General features: G+C 45.3%; 1 protein-coding gene across 4 annotated transcripts in view; it reads right to left on the bottom strand.

Moving 5' to 3' along the window:
• The window catches only part of Nf2 (NF2, moesin-ezrin-radixin like (MERLIN) tumor suppressor), a 107,495-nt gene that overhangs the window by 25,321 nt on the left and 62,194 nt on the right, over positions 1 to 19,980 (bottom strand). For all 4 annotated transcript variants that reach the window (XM_045132388.1, XM_045132387.1, XM_045132386.1 and 1 more), the window contains exons 7-11: positions 19,566 to 19,641; positions 13,496 to 13,630; positions 7,671 to 7,745; positions 6,735 to 6,848; positions 1,652 to 1,774 (exon numbers count right to left, since the gene is read on the bottom strand). In XM_045132388.1, coding sequence (XP_044988323.1) covers positions 1,652 to 1,774; positions 6,735 to 6,848; positions 7,671 to 7,745; positions 13,496 to 13,630; positions 19,566 to 19,641 — 523 coding nt within the window. The remainder of the gene's footprint in view (positions 1 to 1,651; positions 1,775 to 6,734; positions 6,849 to 7,670; positions 7,746 to 13,495; positions 13,631 to 19,565; positions 19,642 to 19,980) is intronic.

Here is a 19,980-nt window from a genome sequence, read left to right as displayed (position 1 = left end):
AACAAAAAGCTGGCTATGGTGGCGCACACCTTTAATCCCAGCACACAGGAGGCAGAGGTAGGAGGATCACTGTGAGTTCTAGGGCAGCCTGAGACTACATAGTGAATTCTAGGTCAGCCTGGACTGGAGCAAAACCCTACCTCAAAAAACAAGACAAAGCAAACAAACAACAACAGTCTTAACCTCCCTAGACCCTGCCATTGAGAGATGCCCAGTGCAAGCAGATAACTTGCCACATCCTCCAACAGGGTCCTTTGGGCTCTACCATGGGAACAAGAAAGCACCCTGTGGGGCTGGAGAGATGGCTTAGCAGTTAAGCGCTTGCCTGTGAAGCCTAAGGACCCCGGTTCGAGGCTCAGTTCCCCGGGTCCCACGTTAGCCAGATGCACAAGGGGGCGCACGCGTCTGGAGTTTGTTTGCAGAGGCTGGAAGCCCTGGCGCGCCCATTCTCTCTCTCTCCCTCTATCTGTCTTTCTCTCTGTGTCTGTTGCTCTCAAATAAATAAATAAATAAATAAATAAATAAATAAAAAAACTTTAAAAAAATTAAAAAAAAGAAAGCACCCTGTGTAGATAACATACTTCAGCTGCTACCTATACTTAAGTGAAAGAAAAGCAACTTAAATTCTGTTCTTTCTTTAAATCAGTGGTTCAAACCAAAAGAGGAAAATGAGACAATCTCTGGAGACTTTTTCTTCCCTGCAGAGCTAAGGAATCAAAGACACGGCCTCAGGCCAGATAGGCTGGGCAGGAGGGTAAGAATTCATGGTCACCCTTGGCTACATAGTAAGCTCAAGTCTACCCTGGGCTACATGAGACCCTGCCTGTCTCATCTATGGCCACACTACTCTGAGTGCGCTAGATCTCATCTGATCTCTAAAGCTACGGAGAGTTGGACTTGGTTAGTTCGTGGGTGGGAGGCTCTGTCTCCAAAAAAAAAAATAAGAAGTGGGGGCTGGACAGATTGCTCACGGGTTGAGCTTCCTGTGAAAGCATGAGGTCCTGAGGGAGCCTGAGATTGCCCAAGGACCCCTATAATAGCTGGATATGGCTATGCATGTCTGTAACCCCAGTCCCATAGGTGAGCAGAGACCTGGGAATCACTCAAGGGTCAAAAAGAAATGGGTGGGAGAACAAAGGAGCAGGACACCCAACTTTTACTCCAGCCGTGTGAGCATGTGAGCACACCCCACCACAGGCAACTGTGCAGGACTCCACAAGGGCGCACACATGGAACGAACACCACAGAGGACTGTGGACAGGCCACGAAGGGGCTCCACCACCGGTACACATGGCCCAGTACTGGGACATTTTTTGACTGAAACAGTAGAGGCTGGGGTGGTATGAGAGCTCCGAGCAGATAGAGGAAGGGACACTGTAACCATCTTTCCATGAACAGCACAGTCCTAGGTGATGGGCTCCAACTGTCAGTAACGTCAAGGCTGCAAATCCCTACTTTCAAGACAACTCTGTGATGCCCACGAACTTAACCTGAACGTGCTTCTGCTAACACAGGCGGAAAGAAATGGCACCAGCGTTTTAAAGGCTGAAGGAAAGCACATCAAAGTAAATGCTGCTAGTTCACAGTCCACAGGAAGCCTCGCTCCAGAAGCCCCTGTGCGACCTCCAGGGACCCAACTCCGGGGAATCACCAGAGCTTCGTTGGCCATTGTCGCCTCCTCTTTCATCTGCAGCAGCCGCCTCTCCAGCTCGTCTCTCGTGCGCTCGGCCTCCTCCCGCATCTGCTTCTCCCGGGCGAGGCGCTGCCGCTCCATCTGGAGGTGAACAAGTGCAGTCCTGTGTCATGGCGGTGCAGGGACCCAAGAATGCCTAGCCTCTGGAGACTCTTTGGAGGACCTTTTTGGTCTCTTGTCACTTTAGGTAGCCTGGGATATTCTGGTTGCCTGCCTCCCTCTGTCCTAAACCAGCTGCAGAGCTGAAAAATGTGCCTCTTGAAGAAAATTCTAGTGATGACCACACAAGAAGGACCCAGGTTCAGTCTCCACTTGTATGAGGTATGCTGATCTTATAATGCTGCTGTCAGTTGGGAACCTCACCCCACCCCACCCTGCAGGTGGTGCTTAGTTTACCACGCAAGTTCCTTCTTCCCAAGACAGGGGGAGGGGAGCAGAAAAGACAGCTCTCTCTGCTTAGATGAAGCACCTCACCATTTCCCCACTGTTCCTTCGCGCAGTTTCATTCCAAAGGTTCCACTTCTCCCGCTGCCCACAGAGAAGACATGGGGAAGCTGCACTAGCCACAGCACAGCCTTGCAGGGCCCCAACTCCTGAGGCAGGCAGGAACGCAGCTCTATCCTTAAGCAGCAGTACAAAGCCTCCTCAGACCCCCTCCTAGCCTCCTGCTGAACTTAATAAGGGGGAGAGGCTAACATAGCAGCACAATCCTCTGACCCCAGGGCACCGAGTTCAGAAAGCTGGAGCCCAAAGTCACCAGTGCACTGTTTTCTGCTTTAAAAAGTGAAGATGTGTAGTTGTCCCCAACTTTAAAGCAGTACTACATAGCTCTTCCAAAATCTGAAGCCCACCTCCCAGGTGCCTCAGATGTGAAAGCAGCAAGCAAAGACAGGCAATCCAATACTGTCGGTTCTCTGGTTTTCCTCTTGACCTCAGTGCTGGCAATCCGTTCAATTTCCACTGAGCTATAATTTTCATCTCTTGTTAGGCAATTCCCAGCACTGTACTTCCCATGAGATTTCCACACCAGTAAGAAAGGACTTCCTATCTGCAAAGTAGTTCATTGCTCACAGACTTCCACGTAGAGTATGTCCCTGGAGCTGAGACAGAAAAGCGTCCCTAATGCCACTTGATGGGTGAATAAACTGAGCACTGCACTAAAGAGTCAGATCTGGCTCCAAAGCAAATGTGCGCTCCACTGTATTGCCACATTCTCTAGCACCCAGAGGCCTTCGCTCTCCTTGATGCTCTTAGGTGTCTCACTTCTAAGCTTTCCTCCGCTAGGAGCAAGGGCCAAGAGCACTCCTCTCTGGGTTGTCACTACACCTCACGCAGGCTCCGAGGCATTTCCAAGCCCAACCGACCCTATCCCATCACCCGCAAAGCATCCCGAAGAGCCTATTAATGGTCTCAGAAAGCCCTCTGGGTCAAAATGAAGCCTGAGGCTGGAGCCAGCCTCTCTGGGGTTCCCAAACCAGAGCAGCACACAGACTAATTATTACAGTTTTGAGCCTGCAAGTCCTGAGGGCAGCCGACTGCAGCGGCTGCTACTCTATCTAGCAGTTCATCCAAAATCACAATTGATATTCTCAGCAGCAAGGTCCAAATTAGTTGTGTGGGTTTCAGTGAGTAGAGAAGGTCTGTGAGTAGAAAACAATGATGCAACTCGGTCAGTCTGCTGATAGGCGCTGCAGGCACCTCCCGCAGTGGGTGGCAGGCGCCCAGGCTGACCTGCAGTGAGCAAGTGTGGCCAGAGTCTAATTAGCATTCCATAGCAAGCACTGAAATGCCACCATGTATTCTATCACCGTCTAATTAGAAAAGGTGCAGGCTGGGCAAACGAGACAGCCAGGCAAAAAGCAAGACAGTTAGATGGACAGAGATGAAAGCATGCCTGCCTACTGTCCCATATCTGTGCTAATCACACTTAACTTCATGCAAGTATAGGAAAAACTACAGTGTTTCCTTTAAAAAAACATATTTTTGGGAGCTGGGGAGATGGCTTAGTGGTTAAGGCGCTTCCTTGCCTGCAAAACCTAAGGACACAGGCTTGATTCCACAGAACACACGGAAGCCCGATGGTGGTGGCGCATGCATCTAGAGTTTGTTTACAGTAGCTAGAGACCCTGGCATGCCCAATCTCTCCCTTATCCGCTAATAAATAAATAAATAATTTTTTTTTTTCATTTATTAGGAGAGTTGAGAGAGAATGGGTGTTCCAGGGCTTCATGCCATTGCAAATGAACTCCAGATAGATGTGCCACTTTGTGGATCTAGCTTTGTATGTGGGTACAGGGAAATCAAGCTCAGGTTGACAGGTTTTACAGGTCCATACCTTTAACCACCGATCCTAGAGATGGTCTATTAAATATGCTATTAGAATTTAAGGCTCATTTCCAAAGCTGCCATTCCATTATCTGTGCACCACCAGCAGGTGAGGCTCCAAGAACAACAGAGAAAGTAAGAGCAGGTTGGTTGGCGGTTGACAAACAGCTATTCCTTACCTTCCAGGCCAAGACTGACCCTAAGCAACATCATCTTAAAGGCGCAGGCCTACACAGCCTAAGGACCCAGGTTCGAATCTCCAGGTCTCATGTAAGCCAGATGCACATAGTGGCCCATGCGTCTGGAGTTCATTTGCAGTGGCTTAGAGGACCTGACACACCCATTCTCATATTCTTTATCTGTCTCTCCCTCTCACTCTGTCTCTAATAAATAAATAAATAAAAATAATTAATTTTTTTAAAAAAGATCTGAAACCAGGCATGCTAGCACATGCTTTTTGGCTGGATGTGGTGGCATATGCCTTTAATTTCATTCCTTGGGAGACAGAAGCAGAAGGATCACCATGAGTTCTAGGCTACCCTGAGACTACATGGTATATTCCAGGTCATTCTGGGCTAGAGTGAGACCCTACCTCAAACAAACAAACAAACAAATCCAGATCTGGTCACACCTTCTAAGGCTCAGGGTCTAATGTGGAAGAGGTGGCAGAAAGAATTTAAGAGCCAAAGGAAGGGTAGGACTCCTTACAACGTGCTCCCCCAGACATAAAATGGCATCGATATCCATGACCTCATAGTGCCTGACACTACCTACACAAGACCCTCATAAGAGGAGGGAAAGATCACGACATCAAAATAAAAGACTTATTGAGATGGGGAGGGGATATGATGGAGAATGGAATTTCAAAGAGGAAAAGGGGGGGAGGGAAGGTACTACCATGGGATATTTTTTATAATCATGGAAAATGTTTTTAAAAAATGGAGAAAAAAACAAAATAAGATTAAAAAAGAATCCAGATCTGGGCCAGGCATGGTGGTGGCAGTCCTGTAATGCCAGCATTTGGGAGCCTGAGGCAGGAAGACTACCACAAAATTTGGGGACAAACTGGCCAGCCAGGATTCCACAGCAAGAACATGTCTCAAAAAAATAAATAAATAAATAAATAAAAATAAAAAAGAGAGTTCTGGAGAGATGGCTTAGCGGTTAAGGCACTTGCCTGCAAAGCCAAAGAATCTTGGTTCAATTCCCCAATACCCACATAAGCCAGATGCACAAGATGGCCCATGCATCTGGAGTTCATTTGCAGTGGCTGGAAGCCCTAGTGTGCCCATTCCTTACACTCTGCCTCTTTCCCTCTCTCAAATTAAAAAAAATTTTTTTTTAAGTCAACATTGGGCTGGAGAGATGGCTTAGCGGTTAAGTGCTTGCCTGTGAAGCCTAAGGACCCCAGTTCGAGGCTCGATTCCCCAGGACCCATGTTAGCCAGATGTACAAGGTGGCACATGCATCTGGAGTCCATTTGCAGTGGCTGGAGGCCCTAGCACGTCCATTTTCTCTCTCTCTCTTCCTCTGCATTTCTCTCTCTCTCTCTTCCTCTGCCTTTTTCTCTCTCTCAAATAAATAAAAATAAAAATCTTTTTTAAAAAGTTAACATTTAGTGCTGGAGAAATGGCTCAGCAGTTAAGATGACTGTTGGCTGAGCCAAAGGAGCCAGGTTCAATTCCCCAGTACTCATGCACAGCCATATGCACAAAGTGGCACATGCATCTGGAGTTTGCTTGCAATGGTTGGAGGCCTGGTGTGCCTATTCTGTCTCTCTCTTTTCTATCTCTCTCCCTCTCTCTCTCTGCTTGCAAATAAATAAAAACATTAAAAAGTTAATTTTTTTAATTGTTAAAAAAAAAAAGAGGGCTAGAGAGATGGCTTAATGGTTAAGACACTAGTCTGCAAAGCCAAAGGACCCGGGTTTGATTCCTCAGGATCCACATAAGCCAGACACACAAGATAGCACAAGTGTCTGGAGTTCGTTTGCAGTGGCTAGAGGGCCTGGCACACCCGTTTTCTCTCTCCATCATAAATAAGTAAAAATAAGTAAATAATTTTTTTAAAAAAGAAAAAAACAGAGCTAGGGAGGTGGCTCAGCAGTTAAAGGTGTTGGCTTACAAAGCCTGCTGGCCTAGGTTCAGTTCCCCAGTACCCACATAAAGCCAGATACAGAAAGTGGTACATAAATCTGGAATTCACTACAGCAGCAAGAGGCCTTGGCATCCCCATACTCACTCTCTCTCAAGTAAATAGTATTAAAACAGAAGAAGAAAACAGGGCTAGGGAGGTTTGGGTTTGTTTCCCAGTATCCACACAGAGCCAGAGGCACCAAATAGCACATGCATTTGGAGTGCATGTGCAGTGGCAAGAGGCTCTGGTGCGCCCACACTCACTCACTCACTCACTTATTCTCACTTTCCCTTTCTCCCTCCTCACACCTAAACACACACACACACACACACACACACAAATATTTTATCCAGGTGTGGTGAGACACACCTTTAATCCCAGCACTTGGGAGGTAGAGGTGGGAGGATCGCCATGAGTTCAAGGCCACCCCAAGCCTACAGGTCAGAATGAACTAAAGTGAGACCCTACCTTGAATCCCCGCCCAATTTTTTTTTTTTTTTTGCAAAGAAAAAGAAAACAACTACAAAAACAAAAAAACAAACAAAACACCAATACAACAATCCAACAATGTCTTGCTTACCTGCTTTCTAGCCTTCTCCTCCCTGGCCTGGGCTTTCATCTGCTGAACTTCCAAAGAGTCAGCCTTCCTTCTCCTCATAAATAGGTCATGGTTCCCAATACACAGCTGAAGGATCTATGAACACAGAACAGGAGAACCATAAAGCCTCAAATGACTCTTCTAGGGCTGAAGAGATGCTCAATGGTCAAAAACATTAATCCCAGCACTCGGGAGGCAGAGGTAGGAGGAACACTGAGTTCAAGGCCACCCTGAGACTCCATAGTGAATTCCAGGTCAGCCTGAGCTAGAGTGAGACCCTACCTTGAAAAAAAGAATTGCCTGAAAAGACTGGTAGCTCATTAAGTTGGGGAGGGAAAAATGGTTATTCATGTGGGGGAATAAAAAAAGTTGGCCTGTGTGGTGGTGCACGACTTTAACCCAGTACTCTGGAGGCAGAAGTAGGAGGATCGCTGTGAGTTCAATGCCAGCCTTGGACTACATAATGAATCCCAGGTTAGCCCTACCTCAGGAAAACAAATAAAAACAAAACAAAAAGACAAATAACCCAAAAGAAAAATGGCCAAGAGACTCAAGTACTTAAAGAAATATACAGAAAGATGTTCAACTTCGATAATATTTAGGAAAATGCAAATCAGTACAACAGGTGGCAGGCTGGAGTCACATACTTTGGTGATATAGCATTTGCCTAGCATGCATAAGGTCCTAGGTCTGAAAGCCAGCACAAAAAAAAAAAAAAAAAAAAAAAAAGCACCAAACAAAAAAGCAAAAGCTAGGATGACTCTGTAGGTTAAGTTAAAGAGAAAAGTATAAACCAAGTGAAGTATCATTTTATACCTCCTAAGATGTCACTGATATCCATTAAAAAGAAGCATTCAATTTCTCACAAAAACTATGATTATCAGTCATGAAAACCAAGATCTCTGGATCTCAACTTACCAACTTATTAACACGGAGCTTCGAGGAGTTAAATTTGAAGACATCAATTTTCTTATCCAGAGGCTTAATAGTAAACTGAAAAGAAGGAAATAGAACAGTTTCAATGTGACAGCCTAGAGGGTTACCACCAACTGGGAAACTCCACAAAAGTAGCAGCCACACTGGCCTCAGTCCAGCTTGAGGCTGTGCCTTGTCCTGGCTTCCTGGTGCTCAGGGGTGAAGCACTGGTGAGTTATAGGCATCCAGGGTGCTAGGCAAACTAAAATTAGAAAATATTTTATTTGCAAGGACAGAGAAAATAGGCATGCCTGGGCTTCCTGCTACTGCAAACAAACTGCAGATGCACGCACCACTTTGTGCATTTGGATTTATATAGATACTGGGGAATCAAACCCAGGCCTGCAGGCTTATGTAAGCAAGTACCTTTAACCACTGAGTCATCCCTCCACACTGAAATTAGAAATTTATGGGGCCAGGTATGGTGGCACATGCCTTTCATCCCAGCACTTGGGTGACCAATGTAGGAGGATCGATGGAATAAATTCAATCCTAGCACTAGAGGGAAAAATAGCAGAGATGGGGAAAGGGGCTTTTTGCTGACTGCAATAATCCACAGACTGGCAGGGAGGCCGTGGGAGGTGAGGAGTATGAGCCAAAGGAGTTTGTATTTGATCGACAGAATACAGTGAGTCACTACAGGGTTTTAAATATTTTTTATTTTTATTTATGTATTTATTTGACAAAGAAAGTTGGGGGGAGGGGAGAATGGGCATGCCAGGGCCTCCAGCCACTGCAAACAAACTCCAGACGCATGCGTCCTCTTGTGCATCTGGCTAACATGGGTCCTGGGGAAACAAACCTGGGTCCTTTGGCTTTGCAGGCAAACGCCTGAACCACTAAGCCATCCCTCCAGTCCCACTACAAGTTTTTGAACATGGTCAGTGTGGTCAGAGCTGTTAACGGAAGGAATGCAATGTGAAGAGAAATGGATGGCTCTGTAAGAGAAAAATACAGTTCCTGAAATCAAAGTGGAGAAAAAGATAAATGGTAAGGACAAGGTGACAGGTTAGTAGGAAGAAACCAGAGCCAATCCTCTGACACAGAAGCTTAGAAAACCCAAAGGCAGGCTGGAGAGATGGCTTAGCAGCTAAGGCACTTGCCTGCAAAGCCTAGATCGATTCCCAATGCCCACCTGGAGACAGATGCATAAGGTGGCACATGCATTTGGAGCTCATCTGCAGCAGCTTGAGGGCCTAATGTGTCTCTCTACCAACCTCTCTCTCTCTCTCTCTCAAATAAATAAACAAAAATAGCAAGCCAGGTGTAGTGGTTCATGCCTGCAAGCCCAATAATTGGGGAGCCAGGATAGGGGTATCACTATGAGTTCATGGCTAACCTGAGTTCAAGTCAATCTGGACTAGAATGAGACACTGCCTCAAAAAAAAAAAAAAAAAAAAAAAAAGGCACTACCAGCCAGGCATAGTGGCACATGCCTTTAATCCCAGCACTCAGGAGGCAGAGGTAGGAGGATTACCATGAGGTTGAGGCCACCCTGAGACTACATAGTGAATGTCAGCATGGGCTAGAGTATAAAACCCTACTTTGAAACCCCTTTTCCCCCCCAAAAGACACTACCACTATCAACTACTGAGGACAATTACATCCAAGATGTAAAATATGTATTTTCAGGGCCTGGAGAGATGGTTCAGTGGTTAAGGCCACACTGGTGCACTCATTCCCTCTGTTTCTCTTCTATCTCTTCTATCTCTATCTCTATCTTCTATCTCTCTCTCTCTCTCTGTTTATAAATAAAGATTAAAAATTAAAATACAGGGCTGGAGAGATGGCTTAGCGGTTAAGCGCTTGCCTGTGAAGCCTAAGAACCCCGGTTCGAGGCTCGGTTCCCCAGGTCCCACGTTAGCTAGATGCACAAGGGGGCGCACGCGTCTGGAGTTCGTTTGCAGAGGCTGGAAGCCCTGGCGCGCCCATTCTCTCTCTCCCTCTATCTGTCTTTCTCTCTATGTCTGTCGCTCTCAAATAAATAAATAAATAATGAACAAAAAAAAAATTAAAATACAATTCAGGGCTAAGAGATGGTTTAGATGTTAAGGTGCTTGCCTGCAAAGCCCAAGGACCCAGGTTCAATTCCCCATGACCTATTGTAAGCCAGATGCACAAGGTAGCACATGCGTCTGTAGTTCATCTGCAGTGGCCAGAGGCCCTGGAGGACCCATTCTTTCTATCTGTCTCTTTCTCTCTCCCTTTCTCTCATAAATAAATAAATAAAATATTTTTATAAATGCATATATAGCCAAGCATGGTGGTGCACGCCTTTAATCCCAGTACTTGGGAGATAGAGGTAGGAGGATCATTGTCACTTCGAGGCCACCCTGAGACTACATAGTGAATTCCAGGTCAGCCTGAGCCAGAGTAAGACCCTACCTTGAAAAACAAAAATAAACAAACAAAACCCAAATAAACAAAAGAACCCAAAATGTAATCCAAGGCCAGGCATGGTGATGCAAACCTGCCAATTTAAGGAAGCAGAAGCAGGAGAAATGCTGGAAGTTTAAGGCCAATCTGGTTTACGTAGTGAGTTCCAGGGCTACCTAGTAAGATCACACTGGGCGGGGGGGGGGGGGGGGGGGGGGGGGAAGCAACAGCATATCCATGTCAAATCATGTATGTAAATGTCCTAATGAAACCTGTTATTTTATTAAAAAATTAAAAATGCATACTCATTCCCAACAAAGACTTGCACAGTCGTCCCCAGAAAAGCAGAAAAACAAGAAATTAGCTTGGAGCTCTTGCTTGGCATGTAGGTTCCATTCTCAGGACCATATCAAGTAACTCAATACAAAACATAACAAATAGCTGGCTTAGCAGATAAATATACTGGGGAAGATAAATTCTTGGGTATTTCTTTCACATGTCACCTTGTCCAATGAGGAGTTGGCACAATGGGGGACAAAAAAACATACTTTGTTTAGCTTTTGGCCAAGTTAATTTAGAGGCAGTATAGTTCTCCTGTAAGCTACTACCTGTGAATTTCACGAGCTTCTTTCTAGCCCTGCTATCAAGCCCCAGAGGAGCTGTCAGTGGGAAACCACAAGTAGTGGGGAAACTACAGGCTCAGTGCCACACCAAGGCATGCACAAGAATCAGTGGGTCACTTAAAACCAACCTGCATTTCTGTTTTGACAGCACAGCTGTCGTGCATGACGACCAAAATTACTTCCCACCATGCCAAGGAAGCCTGGGGTCTGCTTGCTGTGAGCGTTACTGACATGATCGAATGTGAGGGTGCCTTGCCCCTGGAGAGGGCACGTTAGAGTTTGTGTCAGGCCATACTAAGGAGGACCTTAATCCTTGAGTTTCCTGAAAAACAAGCATTTGGGGAGCCTTTAGTGTACAAATGTATGACATGTAGTAAACAGATTTTATGAAATTTGGAGATGAAGAACTAGCAGACCGTGGAACATCTATTGCTTTAAGTCGTGTGGCGCTTTCAATTTAAGTACCTGACAAAAAGAAATACCTAATGCTTACTTCCTGGTCTAGCTACATACAAAAACTAAAGGTCAGAATGTTCTGGATTAAGAAAAATAATTCAAGTTGGGTGTGGTGACGTACACTGTAATACTAGTACTGAGGAAGTCAAGGCAGCAGGAAGGTGAGTTTGAGGCTTGCCTGGACTGACTACATGGTAAGACCTTTGTCTCAAAAACAAAGTGAGAGCCAGGCATGGTGGCACACACCTTTAATCCCAGCACTCGGGAGGCAGAGGTAGGAGGATCGCCGAGAATTTGAGGCCACCCTGAGACTACATAGGGAATTCTAGGTCAGCCAGGGCTACAGTGAGACCCTACCTTGAAAAAAAAAAAAAGAAAAGGGAGAGAGCTGGGAAGATGGCACAGCAGTTAAAGGTGCTTGCTTGCAAAGCCTGCAGCCTGGGTTCAAGTTCCCAGCGAACCATGGAAAACCAGACAGGCAGTTGCTTGCAGGAGCAAGAGGGTCTGATATGCTCCTTGTCTGCACACAATATAAATTAAAATCAAAATAAACACATCTTTAATCCCAGCACTTGGGAGGCGAGGCAGAGGAATCACAATGAGTTCGAGGCCACCCTGAGACGACATAGTGAATTCCAGGTCAGCCTGGGCCAAAATGAAACTCTCCCTCAAAAAAACGAAAAACAAAAGGGCGGCGGGGGGGAAATACCCACAAACCTTTAAAAAAAAAAAAGAAGAATGGGGAGGACAGAGGAAAGGAGTGAGGAGAGAGGGAGGGAGGAGGTGGGGGAGGGGCTCAGTCGGCCTCGGCAAGCATGGCCAAGCAGATCTCAACCACAGGTTGGAAACCAGGGCCTGGTGTTCCTTCTCCGGGGCTGCTATGAAGCGAGGAAGCAGGAAATCTGCTCGGGGCTCCAGACTCGCGGCAACATAAGCTACCACTGTCACTCACTCCCCACTCAGTGCCTTGGATGAGCAGGCACCAGTAGGGTACTGAACATAGGGCAGGCTGCCTCCCTCGGCCTGTCTTGTACTCTCAGGCTCAGCCCCTGAGCAACCACGATGAGTGGAGGCTGAGACATCCGAATTCCCGCATCCCCTGCTACCACACTTGTCAGACCCAAGTCACTAGATCAGCTGCAGCTGTTGCCTGTGGCACTGATACTGAATAGGTGCCCTTGTGTCTACAGTGGGTCCTCCCAAGGATGGGATCAGGACAGCCAGCACTAAGTGCCTGTCTTATCAGTCCTGCACTTACTTATTACAGCAGTAGAGACTTTACTGAACATTCGTTCCTGGAAGGCTAATACTGGGCTTTCTATAACTCTGTCTTGTGGGCTGGAGAGATGGCTTAGTGGTTAAGGCACTTGCCTGTGAAGCCTAAGGACCCAGGTTTGATTCCTCAGGACCCACATAAGTCAGATGCACAAGGTGGCATATGCATCTGGAGTTTGTTTGCAGGGGCTGAAGGCCCTGGCACACCCATTCTCTCTAACAAACAAATAAAAATAAAATATTTTAAAAAAGTTAACTTTGTTTTGTGTTACCTGGCACTAAGCAAATGCTCACTAACTCCTTCAATGAAGGGACAGGGCTGTGACGAAGCCCAGCAGTAGCAAGCTTACCGTGCGTGAGCAAGGAAGGATGAATGTATCAACATGGAGTTGCAGCATTTGGGAAAGGCCATCAACCTACCCAGAAATAATTTTAGTATCTGAACTCAAGCCAAGCACTAGGGAGGCTGTAGTGAGAGGATTACTCTGAGTTCAAAGCCAGCCTGACCTACAGAATGAAATCCCAATGAGTGGTATCGAAGTTACTCAAACTCCACTCAATAGTCCTTGTAAGCATAGTGGCCTGATGGCCTCATTCTTCTGAAAGAAATACACATGAACACCTACACAAAAGACACACGTCCCTGTGTATTCATATGCATATGCCTCTTTTTTCCTACTACATGTAACAAATGCAGTACACAGGGAGCAGGCTCCACATAGACCACACATACTCAGAAAATGTTCCGTTTTCTTTCTTGCTGTCCTCTGGGGTTTAACCCTGACAGGTTAGAGCTTCTCAGTGTCTCATTAGTCAATAAATGGGGTTTAGTGATGTCCTTTGAAAGAAAGGATGCCAATACTGTTCAGTAAATACTTCCAAAGTCAACAACCAAAATCCTAAAGCTTGGGAATTAAGAGACTTTTACTGACAACAGTGAGCTATCTGGCCGGGAAAGCCCAGCAAGAAGAGAGGAGAAAGGACTTTTCACAGGACCACTGGGCCATTTGTGGCATCTGTAGTGTAGACGTGTCTTACCTCCTTGTCGCTGTAGGAGATGTTTCGGATTTCATTCCATGGGAAGGAAATCTTGGGAGTCAGTCGGTTCTCAGGGTCGTAGATGTGCAGCCCCAGAGCATCCACTCCAAGCAGCAACTCGGTGCCCTTTTTATTCTGCAGAGCCAACAGAGAGCAGTGCTGTCAGCTCAGCCTGGAGATTTTACTCCTCTCCCAAGAACCTGGCACACACTGCTACATCTGACAAGTTCCAACAGGTCCCAACAGAAATCAGTTGTCTTGTAGCCCAGGAGGCTTCCAGCTTCCAGAACTGGAGCAGGCAGAAGCAAAATGGTAGCATTTTTGTGACTTGTGTAACCTCTGCAAAGATCAGCTTGGGACTCGGGCTCCTGTCACTAGCCCAATGGCTAAAAGAAGTATAATTTAAACTTATTATTACCAGTTAAATAACCATTATTATTATAGAAGGATCCAAACCTGTGTGTTTAGGGGTTGGGAAGATGACTCAGTGGGTAAAAGGGCTTAGTGTGGAAGCCTGACAACTTCTGTTCCAATGGTCAGAACCCACATAAAGCCAGACACGGTAGCCAGCATGTATAATCCCAGACCCAGGTGGAGAGAGGAGAATCCCAGAAGCCTGTGGGCCAGCTAGCCTGGCATATACAGTAGTGACAAGAGACAGGCCTCAAACAAGGTAGAAGGCAAAAACCAATATCCAAAGTTGTCCACTGAGCTCCATGACTCACACACATGGACACAGACACACACACACACACACACACACCCTTTTTTAAAAAATCCAAATGTTTAAACATTTCTTCTATTATAGGAAAGGTAGCTATAAAGTGCCACTATAGCTTAGAGACAGAGTGCCTGTCTGACACACACAAGGTCCTGAGTTCAATCCCCAGCACCAACAAAAAGTACAGGTTTTTGGATTGCCAGAAGGAAAATTGTAAATTCTGTGACTAGATTGGTACCATTTTAGATTACAACACAGTTTCAATGTAGTTTTTACTGCACTATAATAAGTATAGCACATATATATGTGAAACGTTAGCTTAGCAACTAGGTAGTGGGTATACATGACCATTAACTGAAAACTTCTTTCAACATTCCCACATTTCAAATGCTTGATAAATATATGCTAAAAATATCAAAGTGAGGGCCGGGCGTGGTGGCGCACGCCTTTAATCCCAGCACTTGGGAGGCAGAGGTAGGAGGATCACCATGAGTTCGAGGCCAACCTGAGACTCCACAGTGAATTCCAGGTTAGCCTGGGCTAGAGTGAGACCCTACCTCAAAAAACAAAAACAAACAAAAAAAAAAAATCAAAGTGGGGGCTGGAGGGATGGCTTAGCAGTTAAGGCATTTGCCTGTAAAGCCAATGAACCTTGGTTCAATTCCCCAGGACCCATGTAAGTCAGATGCACAAGGTGGCGCATGGTCTAGAGTTTGTTCGCAGTGGCTGGAGGTCCTGGCACACCCTTTTTCTCTCTCTCTCTTTCTTTCTGTGTCTGCCTCTTTCTATCTCACTCTCTCTCTCAAATAATTTTTTAAAAATTTTTTTGTTCATTTTAATTTATTTATTTGAGAGTGACAGAGACAGGGAGAGACAGAGAGAGAGAATAGGTGCTCCAGGGCTTCCAGCCACTGCAAACGAACTCCAGACGTGTGTACCCCCTTGTGCATCTGGCTAACGTGGGTCCTGGAGAATCAAGCCTCGAACCGGGGCCCATAGGCTTCACAGGCAAGCGCTTAACTGCTAAGCCATCTCTCCAGCCCCTCAAATAAATTTTAAAAAGTGTGTGTGTGTATGTGTGTGTGTGTGTGTGTGTGTGTGTGTATTTCAAAGTGAATTATATACAAATTACACCTCAATAAAGCTGTTAAAAATAGGTACTAACTGAATCTCTTACAGCAGTCACAGCAGACAGAGCCAAGTGCCCTGCACGCCACATTACTGACCCAGCTATGGACCTTTGGTCACATCCTCACAGGCAGGCTTCATTTGCCAGCACTGTAGTCCAGCCTTTGTTTGGTGGTGGGAGGAAAGTCCCTGCACACACAAGGACACTACAGCTCCTGACCCCTTGCTGACAACAAGGAAATTGAACCAAGACTCAAGGGTAGAAAAGCAGACCTGCAAACTGAGAAGGTGGCTGGGCTGTGACAAGAAGTACCAATCTAACAGCAGGTGTCAGATAGGGAGTCCAACACTCCAAGATAAATCTCTTTACTCCTTCTAACACCTGAAGTGAGGTACTACCACCCAGCCATGACCATGTTCTGCTTGTCCGCAAAGCTGTAAAAACTGCTGTGCTAACTGAAGTGAGGCTTTATTCTTACATCTCTACCACATTTTGAAAAATAATATATTTCATTATGATTCTGATTTAGTTTAAATTAAAAGATGAAGGGATTCTACCCTTTGCTTCCTATCACAACTGACATTTCTAAAGATGAAAGAGAGGGAAACACAAGTACATGGCACCTCATTAACATGTACAACAGTTAAAATAAATATAATTTACAATGAAATGTTGAGAAATGGCTTAGCAGTTAAGGTGTTTGCCTGGGGATCGAAGCTCAATTCCCCAGTACCCACATAAAGCCAGACGCACAAAGCAGCACATGCATCTGGGGTTCACTTGCGCCCATTCTCTTTCTTTACAATTAATTAATTAATTAAAAATATTTTTTTTTAAAAAATTGTTTTAGGCCGGGCATGGTGGTGCACAACTTTAACCACAGCACTCTGGAGGCAGAGGTAGGAGGACCACCAAGAGTTTGAGGCCAGCCTAAAACTACATACAGAATTCCAGGTCAGCGTGGGCTAGAGCAAAACCCTACCTCGAAAAAAACAATTGTTTTAAGTATTTAAGCATATTGTCCTTAGTGACAGAACTTAAGAACTCTACCATAGAAGCCACTAAAGTAGTCTTTAACTTTACCGATCGCTCAACATAAAAAGTATATAAAAATGGTTCATGGAGCTGAGGAGATGACTCAGTGGTGAAGTGTTTGCTGCACAAGCCTGAGGACCTGAGTTCGGATCTTGAGAACCAGGTACAGCCAAACACAGTAATGTCTGTAACATCTGCCCTCCTACAGCGAGATGCTAGGCAGAGACAGGAAAATCCCAGAAGCTCAGGGGCTAACTACTGGCATTCACAGCAGTGAAAAAGATAGGACCTGCCTCAAAAATTAAGGTGGTGCTATGGTGTTGGTGGTATAGTGGTAGATACACTTGCCTTCCAAAGAGCAAGATAGAAGGTGAGAACCAACACTCAGGGTTGTCCTTTGACCATCCCCCCAACACATGCCATGCCGCAGCACCTGCACTCACACGTATGAGTGCATACACACATACACAACATAAAGATAATAAAAGAACTAGTTTACCTGGGTGTGGTGGTGCTTGCTTTTTTTTTAATTTTTATTAACATTTTCCATGATTATAAAATATATCCAATGGTAATTCCCTCCCTCCCACCCCCATACTTTCCCATTTGAAATTCCATTCTCCATCATATTACCTCCCCATTACAATCATTGTAATTACATATATACAATATCAACCTATTAAGTACCCTCCTCCCTTCCTTTCTCTTCCCTTTATGTTTCCTTTTTAACTTACTGGCCTCTGCTACCAAGTATTTTCATTCTCATGCAGAAGCCCAGTCATCTGTAGCTAGGATCCACATATGAGAGAGAACATGTGGCGTTTGGCTTTCTGGGCCTGGGTTACCTCACTTAGTATAATCCTTTCCAGGTCCATCCATTTTTCTGCAAATTTCATAACTTCATTTTTCTTTACCACTGAGTAGAACTCCATTGTATAAATGTGCCACATCTTCATTATCCACTCATCAGTTGAGGGACATCTAGGCTGGTTCCATTTCCCAGCTACTATAAATTGAGCAGCAATAAACATGGTTGAGCAAGTACTTCTAAGGAAATGAGATGAGTCCTTTGGATATATGCCTAGGAGTGCTCTAGCTGGGTCATATGGTAGATCAATCTTTAGCTGCTTTAGGAACCTCCACACTGTTTTCCACAATGGCTGGACCAGATTGCATTCCGGTGGTGCTCGCTTTTAACCCCAGCACTTGGGAGGCAGAGGTATAAGGACTGCTGTGAGTATGAAGCTAGCCTGAAACTACACAGTGAATTCCAGGTAAGCCTAGGCTACGACAAGACCCTATCTCAAAAAAAAAAAAAAAGGGACTGATAAGTGCATATCCTCTAATAAAAAGAGTATGCTTTGGATTGGATAGATGGTTTAGTGGTTAAGGTGCTTGCCTGCAAAACCTAAGGACCCATGTTCTACTTCCCAGATCCCATGTAAGCCAAATGCACAAGGTGACGCATGTGCAAAGTCGCACACACACAAGGGGTTTAAAAAAAAGGCCAGTCTTTTTGGCTTGCCTCAAAAAAAAAGTTGTTTTTGTTGTTGTTGTTGTTGGTTTTTCAAGGTAAGGTCTTGCTGTAGCATATAGGCTGACCTGGAATTCACGATGTAGTCTCAGGGTGGCATTGAACTCACAGTGATCCACCTCTGCCTCTCAAGTGCTGGGATTAAAGGCATGTGCCATCACACCCAGCTAAAAAATGTATGTTTGAGGATTTATAAAATGCTAATTTTTTGTTTATTTTTATTTATTTATTTAAGAGCGACAGAGAGAGAGAGAAAGAGAGAGAAAGTGGGAGCACCAGGGCCTCCAGCCACTGCAAATGAACTCCAAATGCATGCTCCACCTTGTGCATCTGTCTTACGTGGGTCCTGGGGAATTGAGCCTCTAACCAGGGTCCTTAGGCTTCACAGGCAAGTGCTTAACTGCTAAGCCATCTCTCCAGCCCCCTAAAAAGCTAATTTTTAAGAATCTAGATGATGAGCAAATGGGGCAAGAGAAGCTAAACTGACCAAACAACAACAACAAAAAAAAAAAAAAACCCACAAACACAACTGTGTGAATTTGGTCAAAGACAAAAGTCAGCTAACAAATACAGATTAATGACACCTTAAAAACAAACTTCTGGGACTGGGGAGATGGCTTAATGGTTAAGGTACTTGCCTGAGAAGCCTAAGACCTAGGTTCAATTCCCCAGGACCCACATAAGGCAGATGCACAAGGTGGCACATGCATCTTGAGTTCGTTTACAGTGGCTAGAGGCCGTGGCATGCCCATTCTCTATCTGCCTCTTTCTCTCAAATAAATAAATAAAATATTTAAAAAACTTTTTCTGCATCTTATGGAATACCTTGTAGGTGTTTATTTACATAGCAGGACATTTCAGTGTGCCTTGGTTTTTATGCAAAATAATCCACAGAAATCTGTACCTAAGAAACAGATTAAATAGAAAGCTATCCTGGAATGCTGGAAATGTGCATTTACCCAAACTTAATATCCAAGTTGTAGGGACCTAGAAAAGCAGAACTGTGAGCATGAAGGCTGGCCACTGAGGCCAACCACTCCAACGCCTGCTTCTCTGGTCCATCATCTCGGCATCTGCCTATTCAACACAACTTTTGTCTAAGTGGCCAAAGGCTCTGGGCACACCACAGATGCTCGTTCGGAGGAAGGACTTGCAGATACACTGCAGCTGGCGGTCAACCCGCCCGCGGGAGGAAGACTTGCTCCAGGGCCAGACCTGAGCTGAACACAAATGGCTCTCTGCAGAAGCACTGGTTCCCAGAGGCCAGTGGACCATTAATGGTCTGAATACAAAACCAATTAGACTCACAGTAAGAACCGGAGTTCCACTCAAATCAGGAATCTTTATAAACGCAGCCTGACTTTCTGTGGGCCCCAGGGAAAGACACTAATTCTAGGTGCTCCCAGGATCTCACAACACCTAAAATAATCAAACATTACACTGCCAGCATTCCAACACGGTTCTTCTGAGAGCAGAACCAGGCCCAAGTCCCAGAAGACAGTACCGACACTTACTTAATTACCTGAAAACTAATTTTAAGTTCCAAAAATAAGACTCCAGTTAACCTGGAATGAGTAAGTAACCTACCTGGCTGCATGGCCCTGATGCTATCTGTCTGCTAGCCAGGGAACTTGGAGAGGATTTGACCTACCCGGATTGCAAAGTAGTTCACACCGTACATCTCCAGGTCCTGAGCTATCTTCAAATACTCCATTTCAGCTTCATCCCTGTGAGGAGAATGGGAGACACTGTCATTAGGAGTAAGTGACAAGGGTGAAGACAGACACCTGCCTCTTCTCTGGACTCATGATACCTGCAGAAAGCTTGAACCAGACCAGCAACCAGCGAAGCTTCTCCCGACAGAGTCTATTACACACAGCAGAACTTCCCATCTCCATGAAAATAAGAAAACAGACTCATTATGCTGTCTCTGGGCTTCAATTTCACACTTTGCCCTTGGTAAATACTGACATCTGTCTCAAATGATTAAAGAAAAGACTGGGGGCTGGGAGTACAGCTCAGCGATACAGCACTTGCTGAGCATGTGCAAGGCCCTGGGTTCCATC

The sequence above is a fragment of the Jaculus jaculus genome, chromosome 13 (genome assembly GCF_020740685.1).
Source record: "Jaculus jaculus isolate mJacJac1 chromosome 13, mJacJac1.mat.Y.cur, whole genome shotgun sequence".
Lineage (NCBI taxonomy): Eukaryota > Metazoa > Chordata > Mammalia > Rodentia > Dipodidae > Jaculus > Jaculus jaculus.
The sequence above is the reverse complement of the archived record's forward strand: the minus strand, read 5'-3'. Positions and strand labels throughout refer to the sequence as shown.